The 25,967-nt window shown below is 39.0% G+C and overlaps 2 protein-coding genes across 3 annotated transcripts in view; both read right to left on the bottom strand.

The window, feature by feature from the left end:
- Positions 1–25,967, bottom strand: part of mei4 (meiosis-specific, MEI4 homolog (S. cerevisiae)) — a 136,534-nt gene that overhangs the window by 96,229 nt on the left and 14,338 nt on the right. The window lies entirely within an intron of this gene.
- LOC123977548 (polypeptide N-acetylgalactosaminyltransferase 17-like) lies at positions 19,474–24,872 on the bottom strand. Its single transcript, XM_046060303.1, has 6 exons — positions 24,723–24,872; positions 23,728–23,913; positions 23,413–23,550; positions 22,977–23,072; positions 21,319–21,480; positions 19,474–20,533 (listed from the first exon to the last, which is right to left on the bottom strand). Exons 1-6 carry the CDS (start codon positions 24,828–24,830, stop codon positions 20,399–20,401), a joined length of 825 nt encoding a protein of 274 aa, XP_045916259.1. The 5' UTR covers positions 24,831–24,872; the 3' UTR covers positions 19,474–20,398.

Raw genomic sequence — 25,967 nt, 5'->3', positions numbered from 1 at the left:
CATCGAAGTAGATAAATATCAAGAGCTTCACTGTGATAATGTGGTGGAACAAATGTGTACACTATGTTGGTATAGAACAGACTAAAGAGGTGGTATTATGCTTATTATTGCCTCTCCTTTATTGAGTTATATATCTTTTTTTGTGCATGTAACAGGTTTGAAATTGAAAAAGCCTAAAGTCCAGCCCAAAGGGAGTTCCCCTCTCCCACAGAAAACTCTGCTCTGAACCGCTTGAAAACAGCTCGTTTGTAGTCCAGCCCTTCACTTCCTTTACTTGTGACGTCACAATGAAAACGCGTCATAAAGCTTGCCAAGCAGCTAGTGGGGTCAGGCACGCCCTCAAACCAAGCTAGTCTGAGCGGAGGCCCTTTGGCTCGACTCGCCTTTGTTTGGTTTTCCATTGTAGAAATGTTGTACCTGTACCTGCTTCCAGGTACTTTTTTTCGAATCACCTCACCTCCATCGAGGTTCCAAGCGAGCTGAGGGAAACTAAAATGTAACGTGAAAACACGACAGGCTGCTTATTGGTCTGAGAGAATCGTCACTATTCACTGCATCATCATTGCGTGCACCAGACAGAGGCCAGCAACAGAAAGTTTTATATTTTACAGTTTTCGTATGTAATTTCATCACAAAATCCACTTCTGAGAAGTTTTGAGGTGAGAAATCAGCTGTGTAGATTTGGAATATTGACAGTTTTACGAGAAGTGATGGCGGAACAAAAATGTGCGTGAATATTTTCGGAGTTGAGGAGCTCCGCAAGTGGCTGTGGGGGATGCCTATGCCAACCGAGGAAAACACAGCTGGAAGGTTTTCATACCGCTTATCTGTCTTTACATTCTCAGTAATGTTGAAACGTTTTAACTTAAAAAAGAAAAAGCTGTGTGGATCGCTGGCGTGTGTCGCATTGAACTCTAAATCGGGCAGTCGTGTGTGGCGTCACTATGACAACAAGCTACGTATTATCTCTGGGTACTATCTGCAATGGAAAACGGAGCAGGGCCGAGTAGAGTAGAGTCTATCGGTTTGCGCTATGGTAGCATTTTTCAGCAAGGCAGCATAGATCACCAGAACACCGGCAGCAGTTCAACGTTTAGTCCTAAAAGACGATGCAACTCTGTTTGGGCCTGGAAATTCAAAATCACAACCTGTATAATGTAACTGGTTGTGAATTATATTTAAAATAAACACGACAATGTAACTTCACAGACTGTTCAAGTGCGGAGTTGTTGTAAACGTTGGCTAACACAGCTAAAGTTATAGCTATAATGCTAATGTTACACCTGATGTGAAAGCTACTGAGCAAACGTTCAAATTGTTTGGCCAATTTTTATGTAAAATTGAGTTAAAATGTGATGATTTTTGTAGTGGTTTATTGTAAGATGTGGAACAATGATGTTGTGTGGTTGTGGACTACCATCTGCTAGGTTACGGTCGCAGTCTGAAGCTGCTAAAATTTGGATCACACTATCTTGTTTCTTACGACCCGCCCTTCTCTGCTTCTGATTGGCTAGTAGTCCTTACCTGGGAACTGTGCATGTGCAACTACCAACAAAGATTTTGTACAAGAAAGATGCATCACTCTGAAGGTCAATAGCGGAGCGTACAACACATAGGGTGAAAAGAGGAGCTGCAGCAATGTATGAGAAAAATATGGTGTTTTTGAAAATTAAACCATGTAAACCTGTTCTGGTACAACCCCTAACTAAGATTTTGAACCTGAAAATGAGCATAATACCACCTCTTTAAATTTAACTGTGAACCCATCAAAAAACTAAGATAAGAATGTAAAACTTGGAGAAAGCATATATTCTTGAGACTGAGAAGTGTCATGGGAAAACTCTGGAGCAGAGACTGTATTGTGAATAATGCAAGAATGTGTTAAAACTGCTTTGTAAGTAATAAATGTCCCTGCAATAAATATTACCAGACATAAACAGTAGAAAGGTTTGCAAAAGGATCTCCTTAAAAGTGATAGCTCAGAGATTGTTAGATGGAATCAAGTAATGACAAGTCATTCCTTTACGACATCTCTCCCATACAGCAGCTGATGGGGTCAGTGCTTACTGGCTTATAGCTGTCAAAACCTCAACTTGTTAACTTTCATTGTCTCTGTCTGTGATGATGGATGCAACCTCCCGTTGAAGTTCATGTACAAATATTAATTTTTTTCCCCTCTCACTCCTGACTGGGTGGTAATGCAAAGTCTGCACAAAATCTAAAGGAAATGTTGAAATCTTGAAATTGACAGCTCCAACTTCCCAACGTGCAAGAGGATGCAATTTTGTTCGGAGGGAAGAGACCTGTCCTCTGCTGGATGACAAATCAACTTAATGAGATAGGGATCTTAGATAAGAATTTTTGTTTCTTTAACATTATCTTTTCCTACTGCACATTTTTTTTTTCATGTTATGGCAATGCAGTGCAATCATGGTGATATAATTGTGACCATATATCACCAATGTTGTTGGTGTGTAGCGTTGAGGCTTCATGTGTTTTATTGGTAGAAGACCAACTTATCTCACAGGATGTGACTCTTGTCAAACAACTTCAGAGGTCTTGCCAGGTGTTTCTGTTCAGTGTAGGTTTGTATTTATAACATACAAACCTTTGTTTACCTCGTGAAAATACAAGGTTTCTGTCTGTAACACACTCGTTGCTCTGTCTCCGTTGGCTGTCAAAATTGTATAAAATCCTCTCCTCTACTTCAGAGCTGTATTTCCCGTCCATTTAAACACACTTCAACAGATTATATTATGAGTTTGTGTTGTTGTCAGGATTCCTTGCAAAAATATCACAACAGTGGGAGCACTGTTGTGATATTTTTGAAAGTGCAACCAATCCCTGCCAAACACCACTTCACACTTTTGCAAAATCAACTCACATTGACAATGGAAGAAGTGGCTGATATTTAACAAAGAGCTTATTAGGGACTTGTTGAAAAGAGCAGAGGTCATGGAAGTCTGTAGCTGTGTGTCTGTGGCTACAGTACATTGTTCATCATTCAAATCCACTGACCTTCGAGGACGAGCTTGTCCCCAGCTGCAGCATGTTTCAAATGCATTAATATTTCTGCCGTTTAAAAACAAAATACTTGCCAGCCCATCGCGTTGAAATTTAGATTAGCAAATTCATATAATTGGATTCTACAGTGTGTGCAGAACATTATCCGTAGCTGTATAATTTGGCTGCAGTGCAAAGGGCTGAACACAGCAGATGGATGGATGCTGGCTCTTGGCACCTTCTCACCGCCTGTGTGTGTGAGCAGCTGAACGCGCCTCAGTTACGACTGTAGAGAAGAACAAAGCTTTCTTTTCCGGGTGACTCCCCTTCCTCATCTTCAACCTCTTATCCACTATACAGTGTGAACAACAGGCACACAATCGATTGAGCAAAATCAAAAAAGGTCAGGATTTAATCCAAGAATTGTATTCCTCCCAGAGTGAGAAAGTAATTCTCGATGTATCACCTTAGATTGAGCTTAATTATACTTATGGCAATTATATTTGTATTGAATTTTGCTGATACCTAGGTGAAGAGATTTTTTTAGTTGTTAATGTGTTTGCAATAAGTTCTTAAGGAAATTTGTCTGATATCACAGTCCCCCACACTCTCCTGATAAAGAGCCTTACAAAGTACATAATACAGTAAGATAGTACAGTATAGCAACACAGTATGAAGCACAGATGGTAAAATGAAACCAGTCCATCTGTCAGTGAGCATTTGTGTTCTTAGTGACATGGTGTCAATCGTGGTGAATTCCGCTAATACAGTGTGAAGAACTGTTTTTTTTTAAACAAAGGTTTTAAGTCATATTGCAATCGAATTTGATTTTTAATTTGTCAGCTTTGTCAAGTGAAAAAAGCCGTTACAATCACTTTATCATTCCATGAAGTGGGCCACTCATCATTTCTGCCAACTGTTACCAGCTGAATCTCTGTTGCCACCAAGACCCATTTGTTGAGATTTGTTTTCACTTTGACGAAGTTTTTTTCGTGTTTATCAGAAGTATTTAATAATCTAAAAACTGTATGTGACTTATTTCATTATATTCACTATGATTCTGTGTTGGGGAAAAGAGAAAAATTGGGAACATAGTCGTATATTTTAGCACTGTACATGAGAAGTCCTGTGCTAGTCCCATGTTGATGATGCTGACTGCTCATATTCAGCTAAATATATTCCTAGCCCATAAAGTTTGTTAAGGCTGTGGGAACCCAAACCCATTGCAGTTCTTTAGAATTCAGTCCCAGTAAACATTAAACAGTTTCATCAAAATCAGAGCAGTGGCATAAACGGTAAATCAAACCACCGGCATCTCAGATATCATAGAGTCTTCTGCATCTTGTTGATGTTGTGGCAAATCTTTTTAATACTGGTTAACGAGTAAATCAGTTCAGAGAGAGATAGAGTTTAGTAACCATGCAAATCTCTGTCATCACTTACATCACTCTGTCTGGGATTCTGTGCCATTACATTACAAGGCTCCCTGTGAGCTTTAACCACAGCAGGTCTTAACGGTACGTGACATTTCCAACTTTTCCACAGTCTCTACGAAATGCCCCTGTGCCTGAGGCATGTGATTACACTTTAGACTGAACTTCTGTGAAGATTGTGTGACAAAGAAGACTACTGAAGTTTTCCTCTCAGTGCCTGGGGTTCAGTATAAAAAAACAGGCCACACAGCACTAGGTGTCCTACTAAAGATCTTTTTTCTAAAAGTCACTTAAGGTCCACAGGTGTCATTCTTTTCTACTCCCTGTTTTTTCAGCACATTCTCCCATAAAGGTCGCTCCATGCTTGAATGTGAATGTAGTCTGAGCAACTCGCTGGGGTGTGGAAAGAGAAATAACGTGGCTTTTTCTTATCTGCCAATGGAGTGCTGCTCATTGAATGAATGTATCCTCCAGCTCATCCTTCTTTTCCCAAGTAAATGAAGCCAGCAGTCTTTTGATGTCCGCCAGCGATGGAGTCATTAGGAGCAGCAAGGTCTCACGAAGGTCGAGTCAACACAATTAGGCCGCTGACCTGTCTCCCTTGGGAACAAGTGAAACAGGAGTTGGCTGTAACTTTACGTGGCAGATGCTGCAGGACCGCTCCAGGTGGATCTGTCTGTTTAGGATGCATTTCATTCTTTCCCTGTTCCCCAGAGGGAGATGAGACAAGAAAAAAATAGAGCTCTTTAGTCCGTGGGACATCTCATCCGTTTCTGAAATGAAAAACAAGGAGTCAGTCATGCTCCTTCTCAATACTAATAATAATTACATTAATTTATAGTACAGCCGTTGATAACCTCGACCTTGATTCAGTACAGCTTTTTTTTTTCTTGACCGCAGCAATTGAATTGAATCTCATTCACTGTAAATAGATAAAAAGCCAATAGAATGCAAATAATACATGTAGTAACAGTGGCAGAATCAGTAGCGTAAAGTGTAGTAGCAGCAGTAGTTGTTGCAATATTGCCTTTAGTAGTAACATTTGTTGCAGTGATATTGTTTGTGAATCGAGTTTGATTATACATATGTTGTGTGAATGCTCCTAACTTTTTTTTCTGCAATAACCTACAGTAGCGGTATTCTCCCAGCCATATGCACATTTATACAACTAACATATGGACTAATGTCTTCTGCTCTTCACTTACATTTCACTAAAGCATATGTGATGTATTACTATATTATTTTGTACCTTTTATTATGTATTACCTTTGGCTTGCCAACATTCACATTTACTTTCTTTTGTGATTAATGACCTGGCAAACAAAAGATGAAACGTTTACCCCCAACTATTAATTAACTTTGATAATTAATCTTGATTGAGGCTGATTAACATTTGAAGTGTGATTGGTTTGAGTGTTCATTAGCTCGCTCTGAGGTGGAGAGATAATAGATGGTATTGATGGTAAGTGTGATTCATGCCAAGTGTGATTTATGCAGTGATTAATGTAATTTTCTACCCAGTGGGCTTTCCAGGAAGTCCAGTGAATGTTATCCTTCTCTCTGTGTGATGTGCATCATTCATCACAATATTGCTGAATGCTTTAAACACAATGTGGGATTTTGTAATCGAGATCAAAATGTGTTGCAAAGGGGATTTTTACCGTGAGGAATTGACAGCATTGAGGTGCTTTAAATTTGTCCTCTGCAAATTCATTCAGTTTGGCCTGTCATTTTTCATCTTTTTTTTTTAAGCAGCGTTGAAAGATTTGACTTCTTGTCACAGATTTGGAAGATACTTTATCCGGATGTCCAGGCTGAAAAATACAAGGTCACAGGAAAATAAACATACATTTCATTTGTAACGGGATTGCTCTGCTATGACATCATGCCCCAGAATGTCCTTAAAACTGGGATCAAGCCATAAGAGTGATTGAAATTTGAGTTTTAGGGTCAGCATGTTCCCATATTCCAGTAGATGTATTTTTGCAAGCCCTCTGAGTCTGTCCAGTGATGTGGGCATTTCGCTGCAAGTCATATTTGTCTGTAACTATGTATTAAAATAATTATATTCCTATTTTTATGACAATAATGTGATTCCTGTATGTCTGTGAAGCACATTTTCAACAAAGTGCGTTTGCACTCACTAAAGTGTCCAGAATTCCTCACTAACCTCTACTGAAACTGTTAGCCAGTGGTGTAGTGCCCATCCCAGCATGAACAGGCATAAACTGCAACAAGTATTTAAGACTGTGGGAGCACAGCACAGAGAGAGTGTTTTACCCTCGCAGCCACTCTGTTGCTTTGTTGAGTGTAGTTAAGGAATAGATTTAGACTTCCCAAATTAGCAGTCCATGTGTCTCCAAAGCCTACCTGGCCATTCAGAGACCTGCCATTCCCCCACTGTGAGAAGTCAGGTTTAACAACAGGTCCTTGTCGTGTATTTCCCTTATACTAATTCCCTTGTGTCATTGCGAAGTAACAAGTATTTGTGATGAGCTAGTCACCAGGTGTGTACAGAAAAGAGCATTTTATCCTGATACAATGAGTTGTGTTTATTGAGTCGGTATGTTGATGCCAAGATTCAGAGTGATTCAGAGAAATTAAGTCCTTTCAACTGCTTCTGGGCTTTGTGATATTTAATTAATTCTCAGTCAGGTTTATAGCACATTCACACATTTCCTGCCAGTGAAGCCTTTTACTTCTGTTTTTAAGCAGCCTGGATACAGAGAAAATCACTTTTTATTACTGCTCTCTAGCATTAGATGAAGTGCTGTTTTCAAGCAGGCTGGAGGCCATAATATTCTCAACTTCTGAAGCAAAACTTTGTAGTTGGTCTTTGCTCTACGTGAGACCTTCAAACATCAGCTTGCAAGTTGTGATGTGTGTTTCTTTGTGTGTGTGTGTGTGTGTGTGCCTTCTTTTGGATTGAATTGTGTAAAGGTTCAAACTGAACAATAAATCAATCACTTTCAGGCTGTAATCCAGCACATTCAATTTAATCAACGCATCAACTTTGTGCAACATTCTGATTAAAGTGAATGCATTGCATCTGTATGGTAAAGAATTACAAGAACATGCATGAGGATTTATGCATTTCAGCTTTTTTCTGTACTTACAATACACATTATTTATTGTAGGTTCTTGGCAGCAAAAACTCAAGGAGAGATTTTTGTGCTGCACAGTTTAGGGTGGCAGTGTGGTGGAGTTTTTATTTGTGTTGTTTTATTGAAGCTTGCACACTTGTCATAAAACTGTAGAAGAGTTGTGTCACATTAGCACACATGAGTTAGTACTCGTTCAGTTCAAACGCTATCCTGCCAGGCATACTGCAGAAGTACACACAATTTATTTATGTGAAAGGAAATGGTCTCTCTTTTTTTAAAATCTCTCATCTCTCTTCTCCTGCAGTTTGACATGCAGAGGATCACCCTGGAGGAGCTGAAACACATCTTGTTCTATGCCTTCCGCGACCACTTGACCATGAAGGACATTGAGAACATCATCATCAACGAGGAAGAGAGCCTGAAGGAAAACTCTGGGAACTGTCAGACAGAGTTTGAGGGAGGTGAGCGAAAGTCCCTGAGCTAACTTATAGGCAAGTTTGTGTGTGTGTGTGTGTGTGTGTGTGTGTGTGTGTGTGTGTGTGTGTGTGTGTGTGTGTGTGTGATGGAAATACAGTCTTTGGCGTATGTGTAGTGAGAGAGAAAGTAATCCGTGATGTCAGGAAGAATTTGAGCTATCTCATCAAGATGTACAGCCTACAGAGTCACGGCACACCTGCTGATTTATTGATTTGGGGTGTTCATGGGGACCAGTGTCAGCTGGTCACCAGTTCAGAAGTGGCACGGATGAAATATGCATGACCTCGCTTTGCCATACAAGATTTATGGATCAGAGCAGTAGAGGGTATTCCAGGACTTATTCAAATTCTTATTCAAATTCAAAAATGACGTATAGACAGCGTAGTATCACAGGACACTATTTGACGTGTTTGGCTGAAACTGAACACATAAGCACTGTTGCTTAATGGAGATTAATGGTAGGAAAATGTGAAAAAACAAAATTGTAAATGAAAATGTTTACATTTGAAACTTAAAATTTGAAGAATTATTCTTTCCCCTTTTGCCTGCTTAATTTGAGATGACTAATACTGTATTTGGATAAATGTGTAAGCAGAAATGTCATACTTGACAAATGTAAATGCCTGAAATTAGTGATTGCGTTTGTACCTTATCTGATGACATTTAAAAGCAGCCTAAAAAATACACTGACGTCCATTTTGTCCCAACACCAATCACATGAATTTGGGGTGTAGGAAAGACTGAGTCATAATGGTCTCAGTTCTTATCCTGAAGGCAGCATGGTAGAGATGGGGGCCAATCCTACTTTGTTATGCAGCGAGGCTGTCCTCATCAGAAGTGTTTGCAGCATTAACACTAATATTAATGGATAAATCAACATTAATAATTCTGTATGTGTGAACTTCCATTGCACTTGAACTCTTCTTTCTACTCAAGGTTGTGTATATTTCCTCCGTAGGCTAAAATGATGTTCAAAGACCAAACAGCCCTTTATTTTCCTCTTTACCAAACACTACCTGCATGTGATTCCGGCCTGTCCTAGAAGGAATTTACTTGGCAGACAACAGCACTTCATCAGGGTCTTAAAACTGGTATGGAGTGATGACAACATTATGTTCCTGCTGGGTTTATGATGAAGACTGACCATCGCTGGTTCATAAAGAGCAATCACATCTGTTGGCCCCAAGGTCTATGAGTACCACCTGCCACACAGGGTGACCAAAATGTGCTCAGTCATGGATAAATCAATACATTGTGTCACAGTGAGATTCATTCTGAGTAAAATTCATCATGCTACTCTGGTAGTTATTGCTTCAACTTACTGATATATGAGGTAGCATATGAGGCACTTGATTTCCCTCTGGCTTCATCTCACTGTTGAATCGATATGGTGTGGAGCTGAAAAACAACAGAATAAAGATTGTAACCACTGATACATAGAAGTTCTCCAGGCACTGATTCATTGCTGAACAAATTGCGCCAATAGCGTAAAGCGTAGAGAAGCAGCTGTCCAGGGAGTGCCTGGCAGCCAGAAGCAAGCGTGGCAATCAATTTTGATGCATGAATGTCACAGCTGCCATACAGGTGTACAGATGTAAGGGACCCCATCTTAGCAATATGGTCATATTATGTATGTTTGTGATGTGCACATGCATGTTTTCAAATTATTCAAATTCAAATTGTTGACTTTTTCATATATTTGCTGTTGCTGTTTTCAGCAATAGCAATTATATAATAAATATATGTAACAGCTAAATCTTCTGGAGCACAAGAGGTGATGTATTTAACATTTCCAGTTTCAACTGAAGAAGAACTAATTTAATCTAAACTGGATCATTTGAAATTCAAGATTCCCTGTTTTTCACTGGGGAAAAATAAACTCATGTCCTTTTACACCAGAGAATCCTACTCAGGACTTTGGTAGTGTTTCTATAACCCCAGTTCCCAAACCTCTGCTCCCAACCCTGACGTCAATGGTTGCCCATCTCAACAGCTACTCATCTGATGGTCCACAGAAAACACATTACTTTTACAATGCTGTTTTCTTGCAGGGTTGTGTATTTTGAATCAATCAGCATACCCATATATATACCTACAGGTCAGCTATTTTTATTCAGCCGTAAGTCAACAGCCTAGAAACCAGTGTACACTTTATTACCTTCATGACCACAGTGGTTCACTAAAGAAAATCCTTTGTGGGTGGTGTGACGGTGTAGTGACGGTGTAGTGACTTTGGGCAGCTGAGGAGGTGTTTTATAAGGCTGGCAGCAGGTTCAGGCGACTGAACTGAGAACTAATGTCATGACCACAACTCTCCTCCCATCTTCACAGTCCGGCCAGAAGCTGAACACATGGTCTTTCCATTGACATGCTCTTGAACTCACCCTGACTTCTAAAACTATAGATACTTTAAAATAAAGTTTTTTTCTTCATACAAGAAAAAAAAAAGTAAAGGTTAATTTCACAGTGCCATTTCCTTTGTCTCGGATCTATTTCTAGAGATGATTGTGTCTTTAAAGAGAATAAGACACCTTGATGTACTAGTATCAAGCAAATTACACTAAGTCACAGTATATTATTGAATTTGTTAGAATTGTACTAAAAAAATACTCTCAACCCAGATAATTTGGCTTGTTAAGAAATAACAGAGTTAATGGCTCAGTAGGGTAAGATTCGGGGAGATTCCCAGACCAGCAGGCTGAGACTGAGTTGAGAAAGTCTAACTACCTGCTCTGTCATTTCCAACACTATGCCAATGGCCAACTGGTGAGTGGTTGTACTCTGTATCTTCAAGGTGTGAATGTGAGTAGCTTGAGCATGAGCATGGTGTTCCTGATGAAACTACCCTGGTAAACATATTGTCTACTCAACATTTATCCGGTGTTGAGTTACATAACCTTGGAAAATGGCTGAAAGCTCATTCTTAGGTCATCCATTTGGCTAATGATCACGTCAGGTCAAGTTTTATATGGTGCAAGAGTCTGGAATAGTATTTTTTTTCAACTGGAGATTGCCAGCTACCTCCTCTGTGGCTAAGCTAAGAGAGATGTAGCAATTTCTGTGCCACTTTCCACATTGCATTTTGTTTGGAACAGCAGTCAAGAAGCATTTTTGATGACTTCAGTGCTTCTTGAATTGAGAGTTAAAAATAGAGCAAGTGAAAGTGTGAGCCATGTGGCTCTGGGTCATTGGCCCAGCTCCCTTAATTATCGCGGCCTGGTAAAATCATCTCGGCTGCTCGCAGTCCGCCGATGTGCTGCAGGGAAGAAGAGCTGCTGAGTTACTGGTTGGTGCAGGAGGTTGATTGAACCAGAAAATGATCTCATAGAGGACTGCTGATGTGTGAGTGTGTTTTTCAGCTGTCATTTACTTGCACTGCCATATCATCTTTAATGCGGGTATTATAGATAATTTATATAAAAATTTTGCTGCCAGGTAATTACGTGCTGTACACTGTATCATGAAACTGTTACCTCTTACTGTTTCACCACATCTTTTACACAATTACACTTTTTTAATACATAAGTAGCAGCAAAGGCTGCGATTTCATCATTTTAAGTCCCTGGGTAAAGCTGCAAACATTCATTATTAGAGCCTAAAGGTCCGTTTCTTTCACACCTCACACCTCCAATTTGTAACGTAGGCTTCCTAAAAATTTAAGTCCAAGGTCTAAGCAAAAGTAACACATTTTGTAATTATTCAAATTACGTTATCAGGGTTGTTAAATCAGACTATAGAAAACCCCTCTAGAGACATAGCGGACATTATACTGTTGTCACAAGCTCATGATTACATGTGTACAGTATCTCAGTAAAACTGTCCAGTCTAATTTGTTATTTATTTCATAGTTTAAACATTCCCATATTCTTGTATACTTTAAAGCTGCCAGAGTTGCTGGGCTTTCTTATTCTGATGTTTGTCTGTTGCTGTAAAATCAGTCTGGATCTGTGAATTGTGACGCTCACCTCAGTGTCCCCTGCTGGTCACTTCACAGTTACCCGCTGCTCATTCAGCTGGGATCCAGAGCAGAGCTGTTAATTCTGCCTGGCAACACTAATGTGAGATCACGCCTCAAGTTTTTTTTTCCTTTACTCCCAACCATAGTGGAACATTTCACTTTACAGTATATTTTTGTGGCACACGGCCCAATTAGAAGCGGACGAGGGCTTGTGAACCTGAATGCACAAATACCTTGTTTACTGTGAAAAGTCTTGACAGTTGTCTTGTCAGGTTTAAAGATTTGGGCAGCGATGGAGTGGAATCATATCTTATTCCAGCCCTGTAACTTTAGCTATTTGTGATGAGCGTACAGTATCTTCACTCACTGCTGAATTTTACTTTCTCTGCCATTGATACATCACATGGATAAATGAAAGAATAGATGAAAATTAGCTCCAGTCCGTGTCTCCCGTAGATGAGTCCTCAGTGTATTTTGTTACGCTAAGCTTTCCAAGCATTAGATCCGAACATCCATCTTATAATAACCAGAACCCATTTTCTGAACTTGGTTTAAGTTAAACTACTTCTCCAAACAAACTACAAAGTAGATCTCTTGACACAGGCGCAAGACATGCATTTCTTTTATAGCCCGAACATTAAATCGGTGTGCCAATATTATCGGCCGATATAAGCTTATTCCAGATAAATTGGTTTTGGTGTTTATAACAGCCAATAAATGACAATTAAAAAAGAAATAGAGAGATGGAAGAGGGATCCATGTAATGAGTGTTGTCGTTGCATAGTTTATCCACCAGAGAGCAACCCATTGGCTCCCATTGGCAACACACACAAAGCACAGCAATCAGCTGTACTTTTGTTCAAAGTTCTCTTTATAACTGCATTATGTGATGTTATCTTGGTGAGGTCTCATAACTACACAACACAAATGTTAGGGATAATCTCTGTTATGAGTTTCTGAAAAGAAGGGGGGAAGAAAGGAATATCGACTAATATACCGGAATATGTCAGTCAGGCTGTAAATTTTAGGCACTAAACTAACTTTTAGGAACTAAAGGAGTAAACACATTATGAATAGCCAACTCCTTGGTGTCAATGCACCCTCCATTTGTCTTCATTATATAGTTTTTCTGGGTGCAGAATGATAAATTACAAGACATGTCAGAAAAATAAGCGTTACGATTTTTTCTACTGGCCCTTTTTTATTATTTATAATCTTCATCTTTCTGTTTGTCTCCTTCTCATTTCTCTTTCAGTTCATCCCTCAAAGAAGAATCGTCAGACATGCGTGAGGAAGAGCCTCATCTGCGCCTTTGCCATGGCGTTCATCATCAGCGTCATGCTCATCGCAGCCAATCAGATGCTGAGGAACGGCATGGAGTAGCTGTGCCCACTGTGAGCAGGGAACAAGCCAGCCTGCATGTGCATGCCAGTGGGTGAGGTCATATCCCTGTTGGTATGAAAATAACTGCAAGGAATAACACTCAAAATAATCATGACAAAATCCATTTTTGAAATTATTCTTAGTTTTTTTTTTTTCTTCGAACGAGTGGCACTTCTCCATTCGACGCCAATGAAACCGTGAAGCCAGCATGAGGAGTCATACAAGACTCCTCCCCTTTACTCTGACAGGGACATTCAAGGGCTGACATTAAACATAATACTCAGTTGTGTCTGTTTCCCTGATGCAATAAAAAATGTAAAAAAAAAAAAACAGATCCCCTCCAAATAAACGTTAAGTGCAGGAGTTCAGAGCTGCTCCTTTTTTCAGTAGGCGAGATGTGACACGTGTGTCTGGAGATCTGTCACCTACCAGGAGTCTGATGAGCTTCCAGGGCTGCAGTCTGGGCCCCAAGAGGAAATGAGAGGAAGGGAACAATTACCCTCTTATTATATTTCCTGGAATGATGATCGGCCACTCAAACAGAAGGATCTGTACGTGTCAGGCGGCGGCTCCTGGAACTCCCATGGTGCTACCATACTTCAGCTCTCCAACTTTCTATTTTCAACTTCTGCATCTGTGGGCTGGTATGAGGTGCTGGCATCAGTTCATCAGCCCTACAAACCAAGTAGTCAAGCGAGTAAAATGTTCAATGATAATTCCAGGTTTGTGTTATGGATGAATGAACGCAGAAGCTCTGAAAGTATTGTTTTGGATCTTTTCGTTCTCCTGGACAGTGTTTGGTGAATACTGTTCAGAGTGCAAAGAAGAGGTTTCTGTGTCCTATTAAAGGGGGGGGGGGGGGATCCACCCTTTCAGCTGGTCCCACTGTTATATCATCTGTTTGCGGTGTCTAGTGCAAGTGATTGAATTTCACTTTCTCTAAGACTGCCTCTTCTACTTTTGCCTGACTTGGTGATTTCCGACATTTCCCAGAATGATTTTGGACCCAGAGAACTGCTGTGAACCCATCTCATTCAGCTGTGCTTAATTTAATGTGTAGAGGAAAGAGCGAGGACAAGGGTAAGAGCAAAACAGCAAGAGGTTTTCCAGTCAACATAACCTGAACTGACTTCTACGTGCATGTCTGTTGGGGACATTGCTAAATGACGTTTTTGCTCTTTAATCCTGAGGGACAGCAAAACCATTTCATTGATGTTTCAATACGTTTTTCTGCTCTCAAACTCAGTGTTATTTGCATATGTATGTGATGCCACATCATCTGGATTGAGATGAGAGAAACTGACTGAGGAATTGCAGGTATATCACCACCAACAGAGGATTTTTTAACAGTGTTGAAGTGTTTTAAGGTGGATTCTTTTGCCTTTTTAAATATCCATGAATCAGGTTAATGAATTATAACTTAATGCTGTGAAAAGTTGAATCCCCTTAAGTTTCCTGCACAAGCTCTGCTCAAAAACAGTTTTTAAAAAATCTAATAATTTAAAGTTTTTGTTTGTGATTGGATTCCTTTTCCATCCAGTTAGTTCATGTATGAGTGAATTTAAAATGTGTGCAAAGCTAAGGCACCATTTGATGTATCCTCTATTTGATCAACATTTAATTTTGTTTTTTTTTTATCGTAAAATGTAATCTTAATCCATCCATGCTTGACTCTCACACTTTAGCACATTAGAACCTGAATTTGAATCCCTCCTGCTACCTAAATTCCACCAATATCTGTTATCAGCTTTTGTTGGTTGTATAGCTGAAACGGTCAGATGATCAATCGGCTATTTTGATCATTCCTTAATGATTTAAGTCATACAAAATCATACTTTCTTTAGCACTCATCATGTTAAGTCTAGTTGTGTGATTGAAGAATCAAATAGAAATAGAAATAAAATAATTTTAAATCTTTTTGAAGCACGACAAATTCTGTAAAAACTTGGGAGATATGTAAACTTTCTCACAGCACTCAATCATTTAAAGACACCTCTTGACATGTTGTTTCCCTCTGAGGTAGGCTCTGAACTCCTGCACTGAATCTCATCTCAACATGTAAACCCAGCCAGGGGTCAGAAACACCCATATTATCAAGTGCATGCGATCAAGTCAGTGTCTTCTGTAAATACCGTAAAACCATGTCTGAAGTGTCTCAAGTGTCTGTTGAAGGTGTACGCTATGTCTGTATGTGCATGACTGTCGGTGCTCTCTGCTCACTCGGGTACAGAGGTGCAGGGAGGAAGATCAACAAATAGAGAGGCGGCTGCTTCATTACAAACACGTCAGATGCAGGCAGTGCTTCCTCTCAACCCTCTTGCCAAAGCCATAGAACTCTGCAGAGGTGAACCAGACAACACAATATACATGTGTTTCCCTGTTCCCACATCGAAACACAAGATCAGACTAGCATTCTTTGGCAGAAATATGTCTATTATGGAGTATTTGGTTTGTTCCTGTTAATGCTTTTGCACTGTTCCTCTCATCCATTCCAATAAACTACAAGGAGGACTGTAGGTACATGCAAGAGTGCCATCTAGAGGTGAAGTGAGTTACATTGTCCATGCTGTTCTCCCATCACATTGTTTGTGTATTTCTCACTCTCACAGTGTCATAATGTCTGGCAATCTTAAATGTTAAAACATGTGGATTTTTATGTATCATGTAAAGGTTTGATCTACCACTGCAGGAAGAGCAGCACTTGTATGTGAACACATATTTAAACTCAGTGTATTTATAGGAATAGACTTCTTGCCTATGGCAGAAAAAATCCTTTTGAACCTGTGAAAGGTTTTATTGACAGATTTTGGAGACTGAATAAAGTGCACTTTGTGCAAAAACAGTCTAGAAAAACTTGTAGGTCACACTGGTTTGGTTTTGTTAAAATTTAGATTAAAATTAAGTTTTTTGTTTTTTTTAAACTGTCAATCTGGTAGTATTAGTGGAAAATTTCCACCAAATTCACAGCTGGTCACTGCTGCCATGTAGTGGTTAACTGGAAAAGTGTTTTGTCATTTATTTGCTTTCTGAGAAAAACTTTGTCTTTATAAATTTATTTTAATTTATGTACTTATTTTGAGGATTTGAATTACAGTGACTGTGGGTGACAGTTTTGCTGTAATCAGACTGTCCCTGCCCCTGGAGAAGGATTGCATGCCTCGATCGCTGAAGTAGAGTTTCATTTTAGAGGGGAAACGCACAGTGTCTCTTCAGTAGCATGGTGGTTGGATCCCACAGGTTTTTGTTACGTAACTTTGTACATAGCTAATAACATAGCATATCTATTAGACAAGCACACTATACATAAGCATGTGCAATATTTAAACATGTAGACTAGATGAAGACTTTCAGTTACTATTTATTAGGGGCATAATTATGGAATTGTAAATACTGAAATATGTACAAAGGGTAAAGGATTAAGCATAAATGCAATAAAACTGTTGTTTTTTTTAAAATTGTGCTTTTTTGTTTTATTTCATTTTGGACTTTGGCTCATTCACAAGCAGTCACCAGGACATTCAGTCACGGGGATTGAACCTTTTAACATTTTGGATGTTGGAAAAAGTCTCTAACTTTGAAGTCATCAGATACTATGCATCAAAGTTAATAAAATAAAATAAAAATAAAATAAAAGGAGCCTTAAATTGCTCGACTTAACTGCTCAGTGTTTTCTCACTTAGTCAGCTTTAAGGACAGAGTCCTAAACTATACCTAATAAACCCCTTCGTCATTGTGAGAGACTGAGAAACATACAAAGTTACTTATTCCACGTAAATGTCAGCTTTTATGAACAATTTAAGGGCTTTCATAGTATAAAATTGAAGGGGTTCCTTTAAAGTTTTCCTGTATTTATTTACACCCCATTGCAGTCTAAATGGAGATGCAAATAAAAACCTAAACAACATGCAGACTGTCAGTACAGGAAAACAAATTTAAAAGGGCAATTGCAGTTTTTGCTGATTCTGTTGGAAATGTTTAAATTCAATTATATGTTTATTATTGAGGTCATTGTTAGGTCATGTATAACTGGACTACATTATATTGTTTACAAACATGAGGAGGGCAGAATATTAAAAATTACTTTCACTATAATATGGTTCAGTACAACAACATCATGACCTCAATAATAAAAATATACTTCAACACATTTCTGACAATGTCACCAAAAACTGAACGTCGTGAGCTTGGTAAAGACTGATGTTATGGCAAGACTGATGTATTGTATTGCATTAGATTGTACCTGCTAAAGTGGCCACTGAGTGTATACCCTATTATCTATTTGTGACCGCAATAAGACCACAAGAGGGTGGCATTAGGCACTGAGATAGTAAAGCTGTACTGACACAAGTAAACTGATTCAGTGCACTTCTAAATAGGCCATATGTTATCTCACTTTGTTAACCCAAATAATTAAAAAATAATTTTCTACTGTAAAAATAACCCTTTTCAAAAGGCACACATCTAATTTGAAACCAAATTGAACATTTGTATCTTAATATATGTCACTGCAGTCCAGCTGCAGTAACATATAGAAAAGTATTTATATTATAGCTTATCAATAAATCAACAATTTATTACAGACACGGGGTCCATATCCTGCCCACAGAAATACCACACATACATATCCATATATACATACACACATTCATACATCCAAAAACACCATAATAAATCATGGTTTACACAAAGCCTAAGCTGTGCTGTAACGGTTATGTCTCAGTTTCTGTCCAATAATAAAAATAATGTCTAATGTCATTTTACACAGATAATAACTCTTAATCCAGAGACACACACAAGCAGGGAGCAAGCAGAGGAGACAGATCTGCTTCAGGGACACTGACCTGCACAGGTAACCAAACACAGTGCCATATAGCACAATGATGGTGTGATCATTTTTGATTACACTGATTTTCTGTCCTGTGATTAAAACAGCTTCTGCTGCTCACAGAGAGATACAGAACATTGGTGATCAGGACAATACTGTCAGATGGAAACTGATTGTCTTTTTAAATTATTTCACTCACAACCAATGACAGTAATATAACCAAATTACAATTTCACATCTGAAATAAGGTTTTCATTAGGGTATAATTTAATCCAATCATTTTAATTGACTAATTTTCATCATCATTTAAAATTATAATTTTCTACATGTACAAAGTAGGCGATTACCTGTCCCTGTAAGATCCACTTTACACCTGAGTAACACAACAAGAATCTGTGATGTTCATTTGATCAGACTGTCCTTAGTGGTACCGACAGTAACTGCTGACTGACATTTAACATGATTTTCACCAACATATATTAATCTTATTTCATGCCAGGAGGAGATGAGCTGGCCTGTCGGTAGAGAGTCTGATCAGTATTCAGTGTTGTGTTAGCATGCAGGCTCTGTCCTCCAGAGCCACACCACCCTCTCCATCTCTCTGTTAGAAACAGGCCCTTGTACTCCCAGCAGGCTCCTCCTGTTTCATTAACATCTTAAGCGTTTAGTTGATGCTTCACCCAGAGCATCTTAGTGAGACTAAGCAGTTGGAGTTCAGCGTCTAGTTCAAGGACACTTTTTACAGGACACAGGGGTGCTAGAGGATTGTATCCATAACTTTCCATTTATAGGCCAGTCTCTTTAATGTCGCCAAGTTGTTGTTCACTGTTGCACCAGATGCCATGCAGCTGGGAGCTGAGGGTGAAAATTGAAGCAGTCTATTTTTGGGAATTATATAAAGGGCAAAAAAACCTTTTTGACCAAAACCATGCAAATGGATGGAGCAGTTTAAAGGAAAGCAGCCCAGCATGATAGCTCTTACTCTGCAGAGTCTCAAGCTTATTTGAAGCCCAGAGACACAGAAATGAAATACTTTGACATTTCATCAACTAAAAATATGAATATTGGTATAGGAATTTAATAAAAGTAATATGTTAGGTTCTATAAAAATCACAATTATAATTTTGCACAAGAAGACTTTGATCTACTGATTGGGTACAACTATAAATAGATTAACAAAACACAAAACAATAAAACCTGTTTCTTTGACCAAACAATCAATACTGTGCACAATTAATCAATCATTCAAAAACCCTTATTCTAAGCTCAGAAACAGTTATCACGCAAAACCAGGAAACCAGTTTTTTATTGGAAGACAATCTTGGGAGTGAAAATCCAACTGATAACATTGAATTATTGAATATATGACATCATATACATCTCAGTACAGTAACAATACCAGCCTTGAAGGCCTTCAGCATTTCGACAATCAATACACTTTCCACTTCTTCCTCTAATTGTCCAAAAAAGTTCTGTTGAGTGCAACTACTGGCCGTCTGCAGTAGTTGCACTCAACAGAATAAATTACCCCAGCTCAACTAAGCTTTGTCCCCATGTGCATACAGTACTTAACAATCATGCTACAAGATGTACTGCATTTGGTGCAACCGAATGCTTTAAAAAATGACAAATGCATCCATGACATATAAAACCACGATTTAGCCCAGTAGCCCCCGAAAATGAGATTTATGAGATGATGTACAAAAAAACAAACAAAATAAACTCCAATACCCCAAGGAATATTTATTGTAAATACCTTTTCCTTCAAATTATAAACATGTACAGGGTTTAGGCCTGTAAGAAGAACATAAAAATCCCTTTTGGGCATACATGTTTATTCACTGTTAATGTATGCATTTCATAAGTAGGCATTCCTTCATTTTCATGAATCTTAAGATAAAAAGTTGTATTCTGATCAGTTCATACAGTGTTACTGAAAATTTTAATCCATGTATTTTATTATTGTACTCATCTTAAAAGACATAATAATGGTCCAGAATGATATAATGCAGAAACAATGAGGATGAAGATAGAAACCTTTTTTTCCCACATAAGACAGAACACAGTTTTGGCTTATCAAATCTAGAGAAGTGGCACATACAGGTATTATGGCAACCTTTTTAAAACTCTGCCTTATCAGTTGCTCCTCGGCCAAGCTGAGGTCAGGTGACATCACTTGAAAATGGACTCATTGATTCCAGTGAAATTGGCCAGTCTACTGCTTCATGGTGTTCTTGAAGGTCCACTTCTGACCGGAGCAGGTCTGCAGGACCAGTAGGTGGTTGAAGGCAACGTTAGCCGGCACCACCTCCAGACAGCGTCCGGTAGCTCGATTTATGATTGCCTGATTCTAGAGGGCAGGAGGAGAGATGGTGTTGGTTCTGTTCTTGTCAAGTTTTACAGAAATTGCGTCTGACTGACAGGATGTGACAAGAACCAAGCTTTATGTGGACAGCTAATTAATGTATTAATTATTGTGTTTTAATGGTGAAAAATGTGGGCAAAAAACACACTTACATACATTTAAAGTTGAGCTACATAATACTAATATCAAAATGTTATGTTATAAAATCATTTTTGGAGACATTAGTGACACTTTTACCACAAACAATAAGAGACCACTGCACGAAACAACAACCTGTTTAACTGGACTGTGTGACACAGGATTGACCGGCAGTGACAACTTAAACCCTTTGACTCTTTAGCTATTAAAATTTCTCAAGTAGAACTAAAAGACTAATGGAAAAATGATGAACAGGTTTTTGTCTTCAGTAAAGAAAAAAAGAAAACCTGTCTCCTCAAAAATGGGCTCATTAGTTTAGTGTAATTACACCATAAACAAATGACAAATTAGTTTAATGATGAGTGTTGTGACACATATTGTACTTGTACTTTAACAGAAATACTTTCTCAAATACATTTTGGTGGCAAGTTTGTAAATTCACTTGAAATTGCCACACAAGGTAAAGGCTAATAGCACAAATTACATCTCCATCCTCATCTCTGTGCTTTTATCCAGCCTTTATGTCAGGTTTACATTATTTAGCATTCACAAATCAATGAAATTCTGCTTTTCATGTGAACAAACACTCAATTACTTCATTAAAATAAACAGTTTTTTTTTCTTCTACTCACCTGAGAGAAATCCCATGTCTTCTGGTTCACGCTGGTCACCTTGTCACAGTCTAAGAGCTGGGGAAGTTTGCTGCTCTCATCATCCACCACACAGCGAGTGTCCTCCCCAGTGCTGCCCAGAGGGCCCAGGAACAGCTGACCCTCTTTGGTGTAACGTCCCAACTGAGGGGAAATACGGAAACATTACATGTACAACAGTCTCCAGGGAATCACAAACATTGTCTCTACTACTAAGTTTCCCACTAGGTACCCACGTTTATTTTAGAATTTTTAAAACAACGCTAATCTGAATTTGTGGGCATTTTGGTGAACTAATATGACCAAACATGCAGAATCTAACATGCACTTGAGAACCATATGAGTGAATTTTGTGAACTCTAAATCATATATGTTCCATTGGCTCAGACCCTGCAATGAAATTATAATGTGATGATGTGCAAGGGTAAGCAAGTCTGTGAATTTGGCAGGGAACTTTATTCTAGAAGCTGCTTTCTGCTTGCTCTAAACAGAAAGAACATGTTGTTCCAAATAGTGCTGACAGGTTTAACATGTCTTTGTACTCTACGAAGTGCTGTACTGTAAATGCTTTAATGCTGTAAAGACTTTTCTGTAAAACCACACCCATCTTTTCAGTCTTAATTACAGTGCTGCTTCAATAATGTTGAAAACCCACAATATTACTCTTCCCTTATCAAATTTCAATGTTGTCTAGTATGGAAACAATCGAGTATCAAATCACCTTCCACTGGGCCAGGGAAGAAATGCAACTTGAGAGCAACATGATGAAACTTGATCACTTCTGTACTGAATGGTTAAATCTGAGCACTTCATAATTTCAAGACAAAAGCTATTATTTTGCTATGCCAGTGTGCCACTAGCAAAGACTGATCGTATTTGTGTTGTGTAGTTTCTCACATTGTCGTGCAGGGCTTTACAATAAAAAGTTAGCAACAGAAAGATTAAGCTGTCAGTTTTGAGTTGTGCTTCAATCCAGTCTTTGAATATTAAAGCAGCCTAGTTTGATGAGTCTCTGCCTGCATTGCCCTGTAAGGACTCTGGTGTTATACAGCTACAGAAATGTTAAAAACACATGCAGAGTACTTAAAACTGCGTCATGTGTTTGCAGTGCATAAACCAGGTGTAATAGGTATATTTTGGGTTTAGTACCCAACAAATCCCACATGTGGTCTCTTGAGCACTGTTAAAAATGTATTATTTTGGCATAACTTGTCACAATACATATGTAAGAAATGTAAAGGAGCATGTTATTTGTAGAAAGGCTGATACTGTGCTGCATTCACTACCAGAATTGTTATTTTTAGCTCTGCTAGCTTTCAGAATTTTACTACTGAAGCCAAGACCTGCGTTTCCTGGAGCACCTATTTACTTCCTGGAGCAACTATTTACAAGCTACAAAGAGATACCTCGCAAGCTGAATGGCTCAGGACTGACATTGGCTGACTCAGGGCTTCAGCGCAAAAAGTGCAACCCTGAAACATTTTTATCCTGACCTGACAGTAGAACTCTCTACTAATGGAATTTCAGTGGAGGCAGTGTGAGAAACATGGCTGTAAATCACATCACTACTGAGAGTAAAGATAATGGTGAGAGATGCACTTTGTGGCCATTTTGTTGAGCGCTTGGTGTCCACGTTGTACCTGAGGACCCCATCCATGGCAGGGATGCAGGGTGGCTGTGTGGTTCTCCCTAATGCCTTGATCCATACACAGGTTGCTCACTTTAGAGTTATGAATCTGAAATCAAAAGGCATCTTTGATCACAATTTCACCTGGCACAAATCTTTGTATAAAGTCCTAATATTCCCAAACTGTTTAGGTATTCTCAAAATAATCATGGTAACATAAATAAATCAGCATTACTGTTTATATATCACTATTATGTCATGACACAGCTTAGATGGTGTAAAAGGATATGCTCTCTGAGTGTTTTCTATCTGTGTTTTTGTTTTGTGGTTAAGATACTTTCTTATTAACCCCTCAGGAATTATTTGTCTCACCTATCTTTCTATTTTCAGTTCAGGTTTCTTCCACTGAAACATTAGATGTACAAGCTTCTCTTTGAATGTTGACTCACCTCACCGTAGAACAGCGTGTTATTGTACTTCCTCATCTCTGGGTAAACATTGTCGAGGTACCACTCAAAGTTTTTACACTGCAGACGCTTCCGCAGTGCAACCCTCTCAGATATGTCTCCGTAATCAATTCCGTGGTTCTGCAAGAGCACAAGGAGTCATTATAGGAAGTCTTTGCTTCTCAAGGCCTTTTCTCCACATTAACAGTCTTAATTTGAGATATAGCTCAGCAGTGACAGTGGTTGAATGTGAACCAAACGGGGCCAGCAACATCTTCCCCGCATGAGCAGTTGCCCACAACAACAGCCGTCTCTCACCTCCATAGGGATGTTCCAGGCCAAATAGACATTGGACTTGAAGTCATCCATCCAGACCTCAGCCACGCGTAGAGCATTACGCCGTGTGTGGAAAGCTATGTTATTATGGTAGGGTTTCTTCGTCCGTGCGATGTGAGCCACCCTGGAACAAGGCAGCACTTCCATACTGCCACCACATAACCACACCTGCAGGTAGATGGTGTTAAAGAACAGTGAAATTAACTTAAAGCGAGCAACAAAAAAAATTGGGGCCAATAGAGGGCAGAAAATGTAAAAATAAGCTAACAGATACACAGACATTACAATGTCCCCCAGCTTATAAAGATAGCTAAGGTAGTGACATGGAGAACCATTAGCAGTTTCTTTGCCTTTTTCTGTACAGTACTCACTCTCCTTTTAGCTCTGGTTTGGTCTCCACCAACTCCTGAGAAAAATATCTGTGTTTAAAAACACTTCTGTCATACAGTATCTCACAAAAGTGAGTACACCCCACACATTTTTGTAAAGATATTTATTTGTACTCACTTTTGTTACCAGTGGTTTAGATATTAACGGCTGTGTGATGTGTGATTGAGGGGACAGCAAATTTACACTGTTACACAAGCTGTACACTCACTACTTTACATTGTAGCAAAGTGTCATTTCTTCAGTGTTGTCTCATGAAAATATTTAATCAAATATTTACAGAAATGTGAGGGGTGTACTCACTTTTGTGAGATGAAAAATTTTCAATAACACAAAAAAACCCTAAAGAACAACAACAGACTCTCGTGTCATTCCAAATGTACGGCAACAAACTCCCCAACCTTCCCACTCCCTGTGACCTATTTATCTCCATTGCCCTGCTGTGAGCTGCACACACAGGACTGGTCCTCCAGGACTCTTAATGGGGCCTCATTTATCAGCTGTGCCGTGCTACGGTGGCCACTGCTCCACTTAAACCTACAGGGGTAAAGAGGGAACAGGAACAAGAGGAAACTGGGTGACACACAAACCTTGATGCCCAGTTCGATGTTCTCCCCTCCGTAGACGTCCATGCCTGAGTCGAGCAGGCCGAGTTCACCAAAGTACTCACGGTTGACCACGAAAGAGCAGCCAATCATGGCAGGAGACCTGCATTAAGGAAAACATAACAATATGAAAACAATTGACACTGAATATTTGAACTTGCTTGGCTTTGTGAATGTAAATCAGAACCCTGTATGCATTTGTCTGTGTGAATGTGGTTTTCTATGTTTTTAGATACAGTATTCATGCAGATGTTCTGCAGATGTTTGTGCACGTGTGTATTTTTGACTGTGGTTCAGGCGGTAGAGCGGGTTGCCTATTAATTGGAAGGTCGGCAGTTCAATCCCCGGCTCCTCCAGGCTGCATGTCAAAGTGTCCTTGGGCAAGATACTGAACCCCGAACTGCCCCTGGTGGCTGTTCCACCAGTGTATGAATGTGTGTACGTTAGTTTCTGATTGAGCACTTAGGCTCAGTTTGTGGATGTAGTGTAAAAGCACTTTGAGTGGTTGAAAAGACTAGAAAAGCGGTACACAAATACAGAGCATTTTCATCTCCTATTTTTAAAACCAATTATTTATAATCATTATTTAATTATTTAATAATTAATTATAATAATTATTTAATTATGCATGACAATCTGATTTAACACAATTGTGTGGGTTAAAACCACATTCTAAAAATCTTGCTAATACCCCCCCCGACTCATCCCAACAGTATATCCTCAACAACTTTTGATAATGTGAGACACACAAACTGGGTGTGGTTTGTCAAATAAGTTGAGATCCCAACGCTCTTACTATCAGGTCGCAAAGAAGAAAACTGGAGCCTTTCTCCCTTTAGTAACAACAGTGAGTGAGAAAAGGGAAGTGCAACATACTTCCATCTGCAAAACACAGAGCTTAACAATGCTATAAGCAATATATTGAATAATAATTAAAAGAAAGATATTTGGTATTAAACATGATATGATGATTGAAAATCAGGATATCTCATTGATATTGAAGGTTAATAAATTGAATTGATCTTCCGATTGTAAAATACATAATATGGTTAAAGTACGGAGAATTAAGGTAAAGGTTAAATAACTGTGCAAAAGGTCACTAAGTTTGGGTGAAGACATCATGACTATGAGTCATTGGGAGAGAAGGGTCAGCAAGGGGAAATGAAATGGCCAAATAAGGACATCTCTGGCCCAACTGAATTTAAGGATGAACAAGCTATGTGACAGTAG

The sequence above is a fragment of the Micropterus dolomieu genome, linkage group LG10, assembly GCF_021292245.1.
Source record: "Micropterus dolomieu isolate WLL.071019.BEF.003 ecotype Adirondacks linkage group LG10, ASM2129224v1, whole genome shotgun sequence".
NCBI classification, from domain to species: domain Eukaryota; kingdom Metazoa; phylum Chordata; class Actinopteri; order Centrarchiformes; family Centrarchidae; genus Micropterus; species Micropterus dolomieu.
Note: the sequence above shows the minus strand (reverse complement) of the source record. Positions and strands in the feature narration are given on the sequence as shown.

Bases quoted from the DNA above. Each gene is read 5' to 3' on its own strand.
- LOC123977548 (XM_046060303.1), bottom strand. From the start codon at position 24,830: ATGATTGGCTGCTCTTTCGTGGTCAACCGTGAGTACTTTGGTGAACTC. The intron at 23,073-23,412 runs GTGAGTCAACAT...TTTTGATTTCAG, and splicing joins ACACGCTGTTCTACGGTGAG to ATTCATAACTCTAAAGTGAG. The intron at 21,481-22,976 runs GTACAACGTGGA...ATTTCCCCTCAG, and splicing joins GCCATGGATGGGGTCCTCAG to TTGGGACGTTACACCAAAGA.